This window comes from Tauraco erythrolophus, chromosome 7 (genome assembly GCF_009769465.1).
Source record: "Tauraco erythrolophus isolate bTauEry1 chromosome 7, bTauEry1.pri, whole genome shotgun sequence".
NCBI lineage: Eukaryota > Metazoa > Chordata > Aves > Musophagiformes > Musophagidae > Tauraco > Tauraco erythrolophus.
The window spans coordinates 46,391,496-46,406,300 of NC_141471.1; the positions used below are offsets into that span (position 1 = coordinate 46,391,496).

At 42.5% G+C, this 14,805-nt stretch overlaps 1 protein-coding gene across 1 annotated transcript; it reads right to left on the reverse strand.

Annotated features, from left to right (window-relative positions):
- Nucleotides 1-1,490: 1,490 nt before the first annotated feature.
- On the reverse strand, nucleotides 1,491-10,178 carry CMTM6 (CKLF like MARVEL transmembrane domain containing 6). Its single transcript, XM_086614214.1, has 4 exons — nucleotides 10,048-10,178; nucleotides 4,620-4,796; nucleotides 3,600-3,698; nucleotides 1,491-1,650 (listed from the first exon to the last, which is right to left on the reverse strand). Exons 1-4 carry the CDS (start codon nucleotides 10,168-10,170, stop codon nucleotides 1,501-1,503), a joined length of 549 nt encoding a protein of 182 aa, XP_086470340.1. The 5' UTR covers nucleotides 10,171-10,178; the 3' UTR covers nucleotides 1,491-1,500.
- Nucleotides 10,179-14,805: the final 4,627 nt, after the last annotated feature.

Sequence of the window (14,805 nt, forward strand, 5' to 3'; positions counted from 1 at the left end):
CCAAAAAACACCAACTTTGACCTTCTTTTACAGTCCTTTGTCTTAAAACAGCTTCCTCATCCTTTTACAAATACAGCTTGCTCAGCCAATTTCTGGAGGCCTTGGTCTCAGTGCTGCCACAACAGGTTACAGGACTATAAAATTGTCATTGTAGGGTATTGATGAAACGGACTTAATGCCTGGAAGGCACAGCAAATGTCACGAGCACTCCAACAAGAATTGTTTTTGCATAATCAGCTTTTTCTCATTTGCTTTGGTATTTTGGAACATCTCCTGGCTTAGAGCAATTTGCTGTACTTTTGAAGGCTTTCCTCTTAAGTGAAGTCTTGCAGTCTTGCTTCTACCTCAGACATCTGAAAAACGCCTTTTCACCACTTCACTTTTTACAGCCATACATACCACTGGTCTGGTATGTCCACCACTTGTCTGATATGTGTTGCATCAGTAGTGTTTCTTGGCAGTCCTACAGCCTGTCACTTTTAAGACAAATCAAGGGTACAAGTGCTTATTTACCTGTTTACCAACTGACCTAGTCAGTAGCAAGAAGTGTCAAGCTAGTGCCTTATTTATAAACAAAGAAAACCATGGGGTCCATAACCATCCTGGCAAAACTTGCCATTGACTACGCATAAACAGGCTGTGTATGGTATTAACTTTGAAAGTTATATTCACCAGGATAGTACCAATGTGCTGTAACATTTTTCCCATTGATGTTCACATTGCTACTTTTGGAGTTACTTTGTGAAAGTACTAGTGCTTCATCTTTTTCTCCTCACAGCTGGCTTTTCAAGTTTCTTCCTGCAACTTTTAGAGCTTTTGACACAATCTGAAGGAAGATTCTGGCATTTAATTCCAAACTGAAATCATGGGGTGCAAAATTGTCTCCTTAATATACCATTATGTTACCCTCCCCGTAAAACTCCTACACTCGCTATTCCGTAAGCTGATTTCCACAGACAGAACTTGAGATGTATGAATAGTAAAACCAAAACCAAATCCCTTACGTAAGGATAAGGATTTCTGTAAGGCTTCAATTAGGTATCCCTTTTACATTCATAGTTTGACCAGTAAGTACAAGAATGAATTCTGCTGTACTAATTTATAACTGGTAACAGGAATATCTGGTCCATTTATGCAGAAAATATCTTTAAGGTATAGCTCAGAATTTATACATCGCACATTAATCTTTACTAGTCACCTCTGCCAAAATCAAATCAGCACACTGTTGTCCTTAAGTTATTCTACGTAGACACAAGATTTTTTCAGTGTATGTCACCTGGACAGGTGGCAGGACCAGTTGTTAAGCAGGACCCATTACCTAAGAACATGACACTCAAAATGCCATTACTTGACCCAAGGATCTATAAAAATTTGTGATGAGCAATGCGTATGAAATCAATTAGAGGGAAGAAACAGGAGTTGTTACCTAGACTGCACTAAAAGTTCATTTTAGTTTGCTCCATTCAAAAAAAAAAAAAAAAAGGAAAGAATTCCAGAAAGTTAGCTTTGTTTATTCAGTGGCTGATTTTCTGTGGCAGTGAGAGTGTTGCCAGGATTTTCAGAGCATCTGTTGATGTTTTGTTTCTGACAGGCAAACTTCTCTGTAAGAACTTCACCTAAAAACACACCACTTGCAAGAAGTCCAAGTACCTGTGAAAGTGAAAGAAACATATGATTTTAAAACATACAAACATTAACAATATTCTGACATTGTTTGGAGAGATTTGCTGGACTATTTATATATATTAATAATGCTTCCATATTAATATTACAGTCCTCTGTAAACTGGTAGTTCCATTGAAATTCACAACAGATCAGACATCATCATTCTACCACATTTAATGCAGAAGTTTTACAGTTCTCGTTCTCTTAATCAAGTGTGAACCTTAGAACACATTCTAAACAGCCCTTCATAGCAAAAGTGTATTAATTTTATTGCAAAAGTTAGTTATTAAAGAAGCATGGCATTGGTGGTATAGAGGTTATCTAAGCGATGGCTTCTGATTAAAGGGAGTAAGTGAAGAAGAGTAACACATGGAAGGTGAAGGAAGATAAGATCCGGGGAGCCTAAGCAAGTCCTTACTGGGTCAGCAAGGGGAGATGAAATGACGTTTTTTTAATGACATTTCATTGTTAGTCATGGCAAGATAGTGCTAAGGAGAAGGCTGGTTTTAGCAGTTTCTTTCAAACAAGGAAACACACATATGCATTATCCTAACTTCTACCTAAATTTTACATAACTGACTTGCTCCAAAGCAATTTGACACTAGTAAGTCTTAAATCACGACAGTTTTTGTTTTTCCAGCTCCAGAAAAAAACTTGAAAGACTTTATACTGAAACCATTAGATCTGAATATATCAACATCACAGAAGATGACTATACAAAAGCATGTACCTCTAATAGCTCATGCTGCCTGTCGGACAGAATTATTATTTTTCTTTCTTTTCTAACTCATTTTTTCTTATTCAAGAGTAAAACCAAAATTTGATCTTTTTAACTCACATATTCACAATTCCAAGGTTATTCAAAAGAAGTGTCAAATGAGTAATTATGACATCCACAGCATCCCAAAGCATCTTCAGTGCCTTGCCCTGAGCCTCTTCAGCGTTCCTCGGGAGATGCATGCCCTGTTGCTCTTCTAACTATTTCTGTCACTGAGGAAACTGCTGCTCTTTTTGCAGCCTTTGCTAGTCAGCATTCTCCACATATGCTTTATAATGCCTGGCAAAAGACATGGTTTCATGCTGACTTTGTGAGGGAGTGGCATTATGGAAAATTGAGGGAAAAAGCAGCCATTTCAGAGATGAGGATATCAGAGAACTGGGGAAGCTGAGAGAAATGGCAATGTAGAAACAGTGACAGATGACAGGGAATAATACGGAGACGTGAAGTCTGAGGAATCCAGAAGCAAGCTGCAAACACTAGGGAGCTGCAAGTGCACAAAGAAGCTTTCCAGCCATGCTGAGGAATGGCTGCTCTTTGGATTTCCTACGGTAAGTTTCTGGAAGGTCTGAAATAGCTAATTCCTCTCAAAACATTGTGCTGCACTGAGTTCTGTTCCCTGCCCAGTTTCTTCCCTGCAAATTGAGTGAAGTTTAGAGGGCAGAGAAATGAACGTATGTCCTGGGTTTGACTGGGATAGAGTTAACTTTTCACAGGAAGCTGGGAGGGGACACAGCTAAGGCATCTGACCCAAACTAGACGGGGCCATTCCCTACTATATGATGTCATGCTCAGAATATATACTGGGGGAGCTAGCCAGGGGAGGGGCATCACGGGCTGGGATCCAGGGTCTGGGTTCCACATGGTGAGCAATCGTTTTGTAGTGTTCTTTTATTAGTATTATTGTGGTTATTATCCCTTCTTGTGTGTTTTTTTTTTGTGCGTGTGTGTTTGTTTTTTTTTTTTGTACTGTCCTATTTAAATTGTCCTTATTCCAACCCACGAGTTTTACCCTTTTCTTCCAATTTTCTCTTCCCCACCTCACTGAGGGGGAGGAGTGAGTGAGTGGCGGTGTGGTAGCTTAGCTGCTGGCTGGGCTAAACCATGGCAACACACAAGATAAATACAAAGTAAATCATGCAATTTTAAGACTTACATATGCAGCAGTTTCAACAGGAGACCCAGAGCTGGTCGCAGCAAACACTATTGACGCTAACAGAAAACAGACACCTATGGCCAGCATGGCCCAGAAATTCTGCAAATGTAAAAACATGAATGTTATAGAATTGTAGATATACTACCTGAAAAAGAACAAGCACTGTAACAGAAGCTGAGTTACTCTGCTAGTGAATTTATGCTTTGAAACTTTGACGCTAATGGGAGCTTCAGAAAATATATTTTACAGCTATATTCCAAACAACATTCAACATTATCAACTATTTAAAAGAGTCTGCAGTACATACTCCCCTGTTTTTGTCTTAAGTGTTTCATTCATTTCATCTAACTTCTTTCACAATCCAATTCAGGCTCAGGTGAACCATGCTAGCATTATTCCCTACGTAAAACATCTAAGAAACCAGAAACCTGTAAGTAAATGTGCTCATTCAAATCTCTTACTACACTCCCTTATCTGTACCTTCACAGGAAAAAAAAAAAAAAAAAAAAGTCGTTTCCTCTGAAGACAAATAGGAAGGGATGCTCATAAGACACTGAAATATTCTTACTGACTTTACACAGGAACTTTGTACCACTGCTTTATCTTCTGAAATATAAAAGCATAAACTGTAACAAATACTATTATTACCAAAAACGAGGCAGGCTACACCCAGAAGGAAAATAGATAGGGTAAACAGGCAAGTTACAAGTATCATGCTGGCAGTAAACTGTGTTCTGAGTATTTGCGTGTATGCGAGGACTACACAGCAGCATTAGTCTGCGTGAAAGAGTTTCACACAAATCCTAAAATCCCGCAGAAAACCAACATGATCGTTTTGGAACAGTTGTCAATATACAAAGGAGACTCTCAAAGTTGACTCATTTTTTAACTATAAACTACTTTAATCTACCCTTTAAATAAAGACCAAAAGGAGATTCATTCTGCATAGCCTTTTTACTCCACAGTAGTCTTTAAGCACTTACACGAAATGGTTTTATTTAAAAAAAAAAAAATCCTTACCACTCTCCGTACTTTATCTTCACCAAATGTCGGATATAAATCAGTGCAATACACACACAGGATCAGGAGGCTCCAAAGACAGGCACTGCAGCTTGTGAATTCAAAGAAATAAAGTCCACCACACTTCATACAATTCTTCACAATTTCTTCACAAATAACAGCCACAAGAGAGAGAATCTGCAAACAAATAACGTACTTGAGTTGGATCAACTCTCTACTATCTTCGAACAGATGTCTCTGTTATGAACGTTATAATAAAGACAGCTGTAAGGAAAATCCTCAATCTACAAAGAATTCCATAAAATTCTGCACTATTTTGTTACAGGCAGAAATAATTATATATTGACACGGTTTACACTTGCTGATAAAGTCAGCCAATAAACTACACTCAGGTAAGCTGAGCACACCCTGCCAAACAGAGGCTTCTTGATTAGACAGACAAGATTCCCGATTTGTGGTTTTGTACAATTGGCAGTTGGAAGCAGACAAGGCAGGCGGCGTGGAGAGCATGCATCCTGCTCAGAACAAACAAAAATGCTATTGCTTACTGCTTACAACTGCACTTCATTTTAAATGCGTTTGGGTTCAGGGCGGAGGGGGAAATTGGACAGCATTGGCACAGTCAGCTACCTCCCTGAGGACTTAGAGCCAACATTACCTCCCTTGACAAACTTCAGAGAAAGTACATGTAGCTAATAGCTCACGTGCTTATGATCCAGTAACGACAGAAGCTCAGCTGTACTTGTAGGAACCAAAACTTAAAACTATGTTTAAGCTATGTTGGACAGTGTTTAATCTATGCAGAAGCTTATGTTCACCTTCCTGCCACAGTATGTTTTGAGGAAAGAACTCGTGTTAATTGCTGTACGGTCACCACACATCTACTGCTGGATTTTCTACTATTTAATTGATCAAGAAAGCATATTGCTTTATTTAAATGTTCTCTCATTTTGGCCATTTCTTGCCAGTTTCCTTCATCCCATAAAGTTGATGCAGGATTATATATCCTTGTAGTAAGGAGTTCACTAAATTAAAACAAAACCATTACTAGTAATCAGACTCGGTCATAAAATTGAGACTGACGATCCCATTTTTAATAAGAGTATATGGGCAATAATGTGGTTGACAGTTCTTCTTAAAAAAAAAATAAATCGGATTCTAAAATTCAGAATTGTTCTTGGAAAATAACCACCAGACTTTGGTTTCAGTTTTCTGACAGTAAAACCAAGAACAGCAATTTAGCACATGGGAACTGTAAATTCCCTCTGCTAAGCCAGACCTCAGAAGGGCACTTCAAAGCATCGTGTTTTGAAAACACTGGAATCACATAGAGTAAACAGGATCTCAGAAAGAACCCGAGCTGGGAAACTAATATTACTATCAGACCTCCACATATTTCCTTTCTCTCTCCCCAGTGGCTGGCAAGGCAAACTTCTCAGCAGCCCTCACACCTAAAACGGTGACTACACAGGTGTCCAAGGCATGTTTTGAACTCCAAGTTTTCAATTTTTATGTTTGGGTTTGGTTTTTTTTTCATTTCAAAAGATTTGCTTACAGCTGTGTCCAATGACTCAATTTTGCATTTTTCACAAGGTCAGCTAAAGTGCGAGATATGTTTTCATGCATAGTTCTAGGTCTATCAGCACTGAAAACTGAATGCCATCACTTTCACCTGGGATGAAACAGAACAGAAAGGAAATAATTCTGCCCTTAAAAAGAATTTATAAGCCCAGATAACCATAATTATGATGTAAATAACTGAAAAAAAACCACTCTCCACTGAGTGTACAAACAAGTGGAAGAAAATCCCACCTAAAGAGTACCTATAAAGGATTCAGTGTCAAACAAATTATATTTACCAAGTGGAGTCCTATGTGGGACTTGTCCAAGTCAATATTCATTTTTTTATTAATAAGCTGAATAACAAAATAGAGTACATCATTAAAAAAGCTTTGGCTTGAATAACTTTGGTTAAAGCAGTGTATCAACAGCACATTTATAAGCTGCCAGAGAGCTCTGCTTGGGTTTCTTAACTTGCTTCTTGATACCACTATGAGAAAACAAAAGAGATTAAAACTATTTTTTTTTTTTGTAGTAGGAAAACAGAGTAAACACCACTAAAAGAGTAGTTCCTAACTTTGATTTATACAGTTACAGCTATATAACATAGAAAGAAGCTTTTTCTAGTATTAGCCAGAAGATTATATCCTCTATTGTTCATCTGCCTTTTAGTAACATCCCACTATTAGATACAGTATAAATATGTGAGCTGCTTTAAACAAGCCAGGAGATTCTACATTTCATTTAGTTTCCCAAGAACTGTTCTGCCAGAGATCCACCTTCGTCCTTCAGCATTAGTCCTGAGACAAGCACAGACCTCTACAGGCTTATGTGAAGCAGCCAAAGCTCTGTTTTGGTTTTGTATCTGCTTCTCCACACCGATCCCATGGAGAATCCCTAGCAGCCGATGCCTAGAATATCACTACTGCTTTTCTTTGAGCCGTCAATAACGAGTGAAGAAGGGCAGCTCAGTAGTTCTTCATTTTCTTGAGACCTAAACCTTCCAGGTAGATTTTCTTCCACCCTGAAGCCCAGCGCAACACCTGAAGACAAAAGCAGGCAGCCACCGTGGGCCACCTTCCTTCCCTCTCTCCCAGAGCCCTGCACTGCTGCAGATGCAGTGCCAGCGTTGGTGGGGAGGCAGAAGTTACCCAGCAGATAGGTCAGGGCACAGCTGAGAGCGTGCATGGGCTGCAGAGGTGCATGGGGACACAGACAGGCTAGCACCAGGCTCCCTGGTTCCTGCAGGAAATCCACACCTTGCCATGTGCATGCACTGCTTGCCTTCCTGGTCACTGTAAAGGGAAAAGCATCATTGGAGATGCGATTTCTAAATTTTGCTTTTTTTTTTTTTCTAATTATCAGTCCTCTCTGTCTGTATGTACGCCAGAATTTAAACATCTTTGCCTGTCCCTTACCAGCCAGAAGTTATTAATTGATACTGACATTACTGTTGGAAGTTTCTACACAAGTGTCAATTTTCTACATTTAGTAAGCGAAAAGCCACAAAAGAATGCTATGAAAATAAAGGAGATGAATGAACTTTCCAACAGGGTTGTGAAAATGCTCGGCAGTGGTATTGCCAGCACAAAATCTTCTAGTTCAGGTGGGTGCATATATTAATTCCGTAAGTCTCCACAATCAGGGCTGCTATAGGAAGTGAATAGCTCAGAAAAAGAACAGAAATTATTTAAGACTGAATTACTATTTTCCTTTCCAGTTAGGGCATTTTTGTTAACCAATAGTTGATGACAAGTATTTCTGCTTTAGATAAGAATTTGTTTCTGCCTCAATATCTTGGCACAATACGCGCTGTACCACCTACCTTTATGCAGAATTTGAACCAGTCATGGAGTAACACAAACATTCCACCTATATAAAAAAATAACAAATAATCTAGAAAACCTTGCAATAAGCACGCCTCCCAGCATCCTTTTGGCAGTTACACTTTCCTTATTTCATCTGCCCAAAATGCTTTAATAAGGCAGGCTAAGATGACAACGTTCTTTTTCTTCTTATTGAAGGTCAGGTACAGGCCATAAACTGCTAATTCTTTAGAACTATATCAAACAATCCCCCATCCTGTTAAGGGTAATAACAATTTTCCTTTTTCCTATCTAGAAAGCTTTTAAAATAATTCCTCTGTTCCGGTAAACAGTTTAAGACTTTGGTACACCAGTAAATTTGTGTATGTAATAGTTTATTTTAGTTGGTGAAACTACTTATATGTGATCTGCTTATCTGGGAGCAACAGTCAGCAGATCTTACTTTATTCATCTCCAGTAGATGAATTATAAGTTTATGTTCTATTATATTTATTTAAAGTATTCTTGGGTGTGATTTTTTTAAATACAAACATTATTTTTGGCAGCATTACTGTTACCTTTACCAGCACTCAAGAATCTTACATTTCTGGTTGAGAGTTTTGACTGTGTGCAAGACAAGGTTTAAAACGCAAATGTCCTCTTTTCTGCAATGGTGAAACAACGAGAAAGGGTTGGAAATCACCTACAATTCCCATAAGCATGAGACATCTGACTAAAAAGCCACTTTGTTGGCTGGAAAACATACCCTGACACATATTTACAGTCAGCTGCCCTTTCCCACTGTTGGTTTCACTACTTCCCTGCCTTCTTAAGAATGATGCTCCTCGCATCTTATCAGCAGTCACACTGGCACGTTTTGGAAGAGCCCATCGCAGAGCCCAGAACAAACATGAGTCTGAATCACGCACCCAACTGCTGAATGCATTCAGGAATAAGGTTACATGTATCAAAAAGCAAGCAGAACATAAGCCTTTTATTTCCTGCTAGGCACAGGACTGCCCAACACGAAGTGATGCGTTGTGATGTTTCGTACAATAGGCCATCATCAACACTGCACGTTTGTGATGCAATTTGCTACCATGAATCATGGGAGAAACAAGCACAGACAGTGCAGCGCGATAAGCTTACAAATGGGCTGCAGCAACTGCAGGAAAGGGGGATCTGGATCTGATGACCCAGCCAGCCCTTCCCAGTTCTACTGCCCTACCCTGAGGTTCAACCGAAGGCTTCTACCTCCTGTTTTCATCCAGCGTGGCCCTCAGAAGAAAACACTAAGTTTCCCGTGAGGGTTCCCTCCCATTTTAAACCACAACGACAGCAGCCCACCGACCCACGCCGGCTGCAGCACCGAAGCCTGGCTGCACCACGCACGCAGCCGTCAGATGTCAGCACCTGCTCCTGTAGCCAGAACACGAAAAGGGAACAAGCCTGTTACTTCCCCACCACAAAATAACCTGGAACCATAGAGACGGTGGCGTTATAAGACACCATTCCCGCTTTCCATCTGCGTTACCAGCCTGCACAGCCTTAGTGGCCAACCAACGGCAAAGGCAGTTGGTTGCAAAGCCCGGCTTTCCGGCGGAGCGAGCCCTTCCTGACCCGCAGGAGCAGCTCCCCCGAAGCCCGCGTACGGCCACCACCCCCCGCACGTGCGCTGCGCCACTGAAGTTGAATTTTCCAGATCCAAGGGGCTGCCCTAAAGCCGGAGGTCACCGCAGCACGCTCGCTTCTGCCCCGAAGGGGCACGTGCCCCGAGCAGGGCCGCGTGCCCCGAGCAGGGCCGCCTGCACCGCGCGCGGGCGGCGGCGCGGCGGGAGCGGGACCGGCCAGCGGCGCGGCTCACCCCCGCCCGCCCGCGGCCACCTCGGTGAGGCTTTGGGCCTCTCCCTCGACTCCAGGCAGCCATTCTGCCACGAGGGGCTCGCTCCGCGCAAGGCCCGGCACGACCCCGGCCACGGGGGTGCGGGGAGACACGACCGCCGCCGGTGGAGGCGGGGGCCCCGCTCCCCGCCGCGCTGAGGAGAGGAGAAGAGGAGACTCACCGCTTGGAGAACTTTGACCGGCAGCCGCCATCCCCGCAGGTGCCGCAGCGTACAGCCGAAGGGGCGGTGGGGCGCCTTGGCCTGCGGCTCGGTGGTCTCGTTGTAGACGGCGCCGTTGTCCATGGCCGCGCCGCCAGCAGGGGCAAAGCGAAAGCAAAAGGGAAGAGGGCGGTGGCAGGAAGGGCGGGGAAGGAGAAGAGGAAGGAGAAGAGGAAGGAGAAGGCGGCAGCGCGGCGGCACAAAGGCGCCTCCTGCAGCGCGGGGCTGCGGGCGGAGGGGTCTGCGTGGGGGCGGGGGCCGTCTCAGGCCTGGGCCTGTTCGCAGTTTCGAAGGGGCGCTAATTAAGAAGAGTTTACAAGGTAATTTACTTCCCGTTGTCGCACAAGGTTACGACACGAGAAGGATTTTTTGAGGCAAAGCTGTCCCTGCTTACCTGCCTTGTTGTCAATGAGAGAAAACATTGGTGGGCAAATGGGCAGGGCAAGTCCCGTAACTCCCAAGGCATGGGAGTTCCCACTAAAATAAGCACGGAACCGCCACGGGCGTGCCCTTCGCTTCTGCCTGGCGTGGGGGTGAGCCCACGGTGGCTCTGCTGGCACCATCCCAGTGCAGGGCTGGGCAGGCAGGTGCGGTCAGTAACATTTACTGTTGCCGCTTGTGAGCCCCTCAGTGCCTTCGTTACTTTGTGGGTTTTTTTTTTTACATTAGTACGTTATAAATAAGATTACGTTACAGAGTCTGGCATCTCTCTTCTGAAGGAAATTCCCTTTTTGTTTTGTTTCCTTCCTTGAAAATATCTCAAAACTGGCTGAGTAATTGCAAAGCCACCAAGCGTGTGTCTAGGCTACGTGTGGTCTGAGGGAGACACGACTTAAGGGAGACAGAAGCAATTGTCCGTTCTCCTTTTAAGGTGCTCGGTAGCATCTAAGGCCATTTCGCAGTTAATCTCTTTTGAATCTTTACCAATGTCTTAAGGCAGCATTGCTCGATCATGAACACAGGTGTTAGCATTAAAAGACAACCATCTTGAGAAGAGACTGCTTTTCAAGGAGTCACAGGACTCCTGCACAAGACAAGCCTACAAAAGATAAAATACGTGGCAACGTCCTTCTAGTTACTGCTGTCTTTGAGAGTTGTTTTTCCTGTTCAGGCCTTCTCCAGGAAATACATATCAGTGAAGCATGAATTATAAAGGCTAGCTTACCATTTATATTTTAAGTGGCAAGCTAGCCTTTATGATTCTATGATAAAGACTAGCTTGCCATTTAAAACCTAACTTATTTAGGCCACTTAATATATCTATTTATAATAGAGGAGGTGCAGGAAAAGCAAAACATCAGCAAAGCTACAGGTACAGTAAGATTATGTGACAGAGAAGGAATGAAAACTGGACAACAGCATAGGACCTGATAGCTTAAAAATACTTCAAGCATTATGTTAAAACATACCAATGCTACTATTCACACAAACTGCAGGTGCTCTTTACCCTTTTCATCAGAACTGTCTTTCAAGTACAGTATCTTTTCTTTAAAGAGGGAATGTAAAGCAAAACAACAGTTATGATAAATAACAAGCCTGTTTAATGCAAATAACTGTAATTAGCTGGCTGTGATGTAATGGAAATCCCATTCCAGATGTATGCCTGTTCGTTTCCTTCTGCTTAATGTGCTACACCTGATGGAGTTTTCCAAAAAGAAAAGTCTTTCTTACCCCCACCACGGCCTCTGCTGGAACAGCAGGACCAGAGCTGAAGGCAGAGAAGCAGCCCTGGAGTTAGATCCTGAGCTATGGTAACATCTCCAGCCAGGCAGAGAGTGGGAGATGGGTGGCAGTAGATTAGTGATGAGTGACCTAGTTTTCTCCCTCATTACACCTTCTCCAAAGATACCCACCATAGTGACCAAAAAGCAGTACCAATCCAGTTGGGAAAGCCACCTCATTAGAGGGGATGAGAGTGTGCGCAGTATAGCTGTACGGCACAATTACCCCTCCTTGCCACTGATGTCGAAATAATTTACAAAAAAGCGTGACTGGAGCTCCTTGCAGCCGTTGAGTAAATGCCAGCCACTGCAATAAGGTGGATACAGGCCAGGGCTGCATCACGGTTTTCATCAGGCGATGCTACGGTGGCTCTTCGGCACTGGCTTTGTGCTGTGTTATGGTACAACGCGAAAGGCGAAATCCCTCAAGCTCGGAGTCAGTGGCAGAGCACCACGGATCTGACTTGTCCCGAATAAACATTCTCCTTTTCCCACGTTCATAAATGCAGTTGTGGGGTTTTTTGCTTTTCTTCTCAGAGGGCGCAGGAGAAGGAAGTAAAGGAATAGGAAAGCAGCTGAAGATCTCAAACCTCTGAAGGAGGCAGACTCGTTTTCATTTAAAGGGTGGTGAGGTTTATTGCTGCGGCATAATTTGGGGACCTCCACTGGTCAGCTGGTTGGAGGCATGGCTCTCCCTGTTCTCAGTTCTGGTGTTCCCACATGGGCATCTCAACAGCTTCTCTTCATGACTCTAGCCCTGTGTATTACATGGAGTAAATACAGGATGACTAGCTAACAAATGGAATACACCAAGTACTGTGACAAAGAGCTCAGAAAAGACTTAAACATGTCACATCTGCTGAAGCTTCTTCAGCTGCTGAGGCTCTATTTTTGGGCTCAGTATGGCAACTGAACTTCACAAAGCCCAATCACCATACTAACATGCTAGAATGTGTGATTTCTAAACAGCTGAAGATGAAGAATTAGCAGTTTTAACAGCTATTTCTGAGTATCCCGTATGGCACAAGAAAAAAACCACTCTCAACTCTCCTCCCCATTTCCCAAACGCAGGGTTAGGCCAGCTCTTGCCAGTGGTTTTCTGCACGTTTCTGCATGGCGCAGAGAAGCATACAGCTGTGAGGTACTTGATAGGCAATGGTTCTGCAGCTGCAGGTATCCTACTGCAAATTAAGTTTGCTCCCCAAAAAGAGACTGCAGCCCAACAGGCTGGTACTTTTATTTCAGGTGCATCACTAGAACTTTAAGGGTAGTATAGTATGGTGGCTAGTCCACAGAACCTGAAAGTCACATGCACATTTCAGAGACTGCCATTTTCAGCTGAAAAATATGAACTGTCTGGAAATAAAGTGGCCATTTACTCAAAAACTTTCAAGCTTAAAATCTGCAGAACAGCTTTATTACAACCAGTATACTCAAAGAACCAACGTAGGAACATGGTATAGAGAAGAGGAAGAGGAGATTTGTAAAATTCCCCTGAAATAGTTTAGCTTGAAGCTAATCAGCTCTTTGTCTACACAGAACTAGCCCTGAAAGTCTAAAGGAATTTATCTGGTTTATTTTGTCATGGTTTTGCAGTATTCATACTGCAAAGCGTTTAAAAAGTATTAATTGTTCTTCATCAAAAATGATTTCCTGCAGTTCTTGTAGTACCTCTTCAATCTCTGCCTCTTGTGCCCTACGCTGAAACTTTGTACCAAATGACACTGAAGTATTAAAGGCACACAAGAGTGATTAGAAGCAAATTTAAAGTTATTTATGCTGTTATTCTTTTTAAAATTGGGGTTATCACAAACCTAACCCATCTACAGCTTAGGGCATGAAAGCACAATAACAGATTATGCAGAAGTATCGTTGCCAAATTACCTTCATTGTTTTACCCAATTTATTTCTTTCTTAGTTTTGGTGCCTGACGTGATGGTGAAGGAAGGAGGAACAGGGAGATGATTCACTGGCACTGCCATTTGTGAAAAGGGCCTTCTGTCACCGAGACTCGTTTTGCATGATAGTTCTGGTAAATCCCACCTTGTCTCCTCTCATCAAAGCAGTAGTCAGGGGAATTGCAACTCGGGAGGACAAAGCAACCAGCCCAGTAGCCTTGGTCTCATCAGAGGGAAACAAGAAGCCAAAGCCATCAGGTTACACAGAAACACGTTGTTCTCAGCTGTTTTCCTTTTGTGGTAAAAATACCTTAAAGTCTTCCCCCCCCCCCCCCCCCCCCAAACAGCATGAGCAGGCTGTAGATAGACAGTGACAGCAGCATTAAGAGAATCTGAACCTTAAGGAGGGAAGCAGGCTACTTCAGTCTTACAGAAGGAAATAGCATTGTAGGGAGACAGCCTTTTTGTAAATAATAATAATTGAAACAAAACAAAGCAAAACCAAAGAGCTATCACTTTAGGGAAGAAATACATTTAGAAGCTTTAAATATACAGAGTGGTATTTTGCCAACTTTGCTTTAAGAAGTGAAATTATAATGAGTCATTAGTAAGGTTTTCCCCTGTCCCAGCCTCCACAAAAAAGGGCATCTAGTGCAACAGCTCTTAATGTATCACACACCTATTTTCCAGCTTCAGAAAGGGTGTTGTGCTTTGACAGATGCTCAAATGAACTAAATTAAAGATTGCAGGAGCTAAAGTTTTCTTTCAAAGACCTGGACAGTACCAACTAGTTTAAGATGTTGCCCTAAAATCCAAAGTTTCACCCTACCAACACATACCACTGCAGTTGTACGAGGAGGCGTACTGGTGATGATAGAAGCAGAATCCATTCTCTCAAGCACATTTCAAATTCTGTTTCAAGAAGCATACATACAGAACCTAGAGAACTGTTCTGATACTGATGCATTCCATGCATCCATGATTGGAAGCTTAATTTGATTTCAAGACGTAATTTATTCTATACAGTTGTTCATCAGCAGGTCATGCATTTCCCCATGTGCCACCTTTTCTGAATCACTGCCATCAGCAAAATTTTAAGG

Excerpts from the sequence above, each read along its gene's own strand:
- CMTM6 (XM_086614214.1), bottom strand. The coding sequence starts at position 10,170 with ATGGACAACGGCGCCGTCTACAACGAGACCACCGAGCCGCAGGCCAAG. Across the intron at positions 4,797-10,047 it reads CGGTCAAAGTTCTCCAAGCG|ATTCTCTCTCTTGTGGCTGT; the intron begins GTGAGTCTCCTC and ends ATTTGTTTGCAG. Across the intron at positions 1,651-3,599 it reads CTGTTGAAACTGCTGCATAT|GTACTTGGACTTCTTGCAAG; the intron begins GTAAGTCTTAAA and ends TCACTTTCACAG.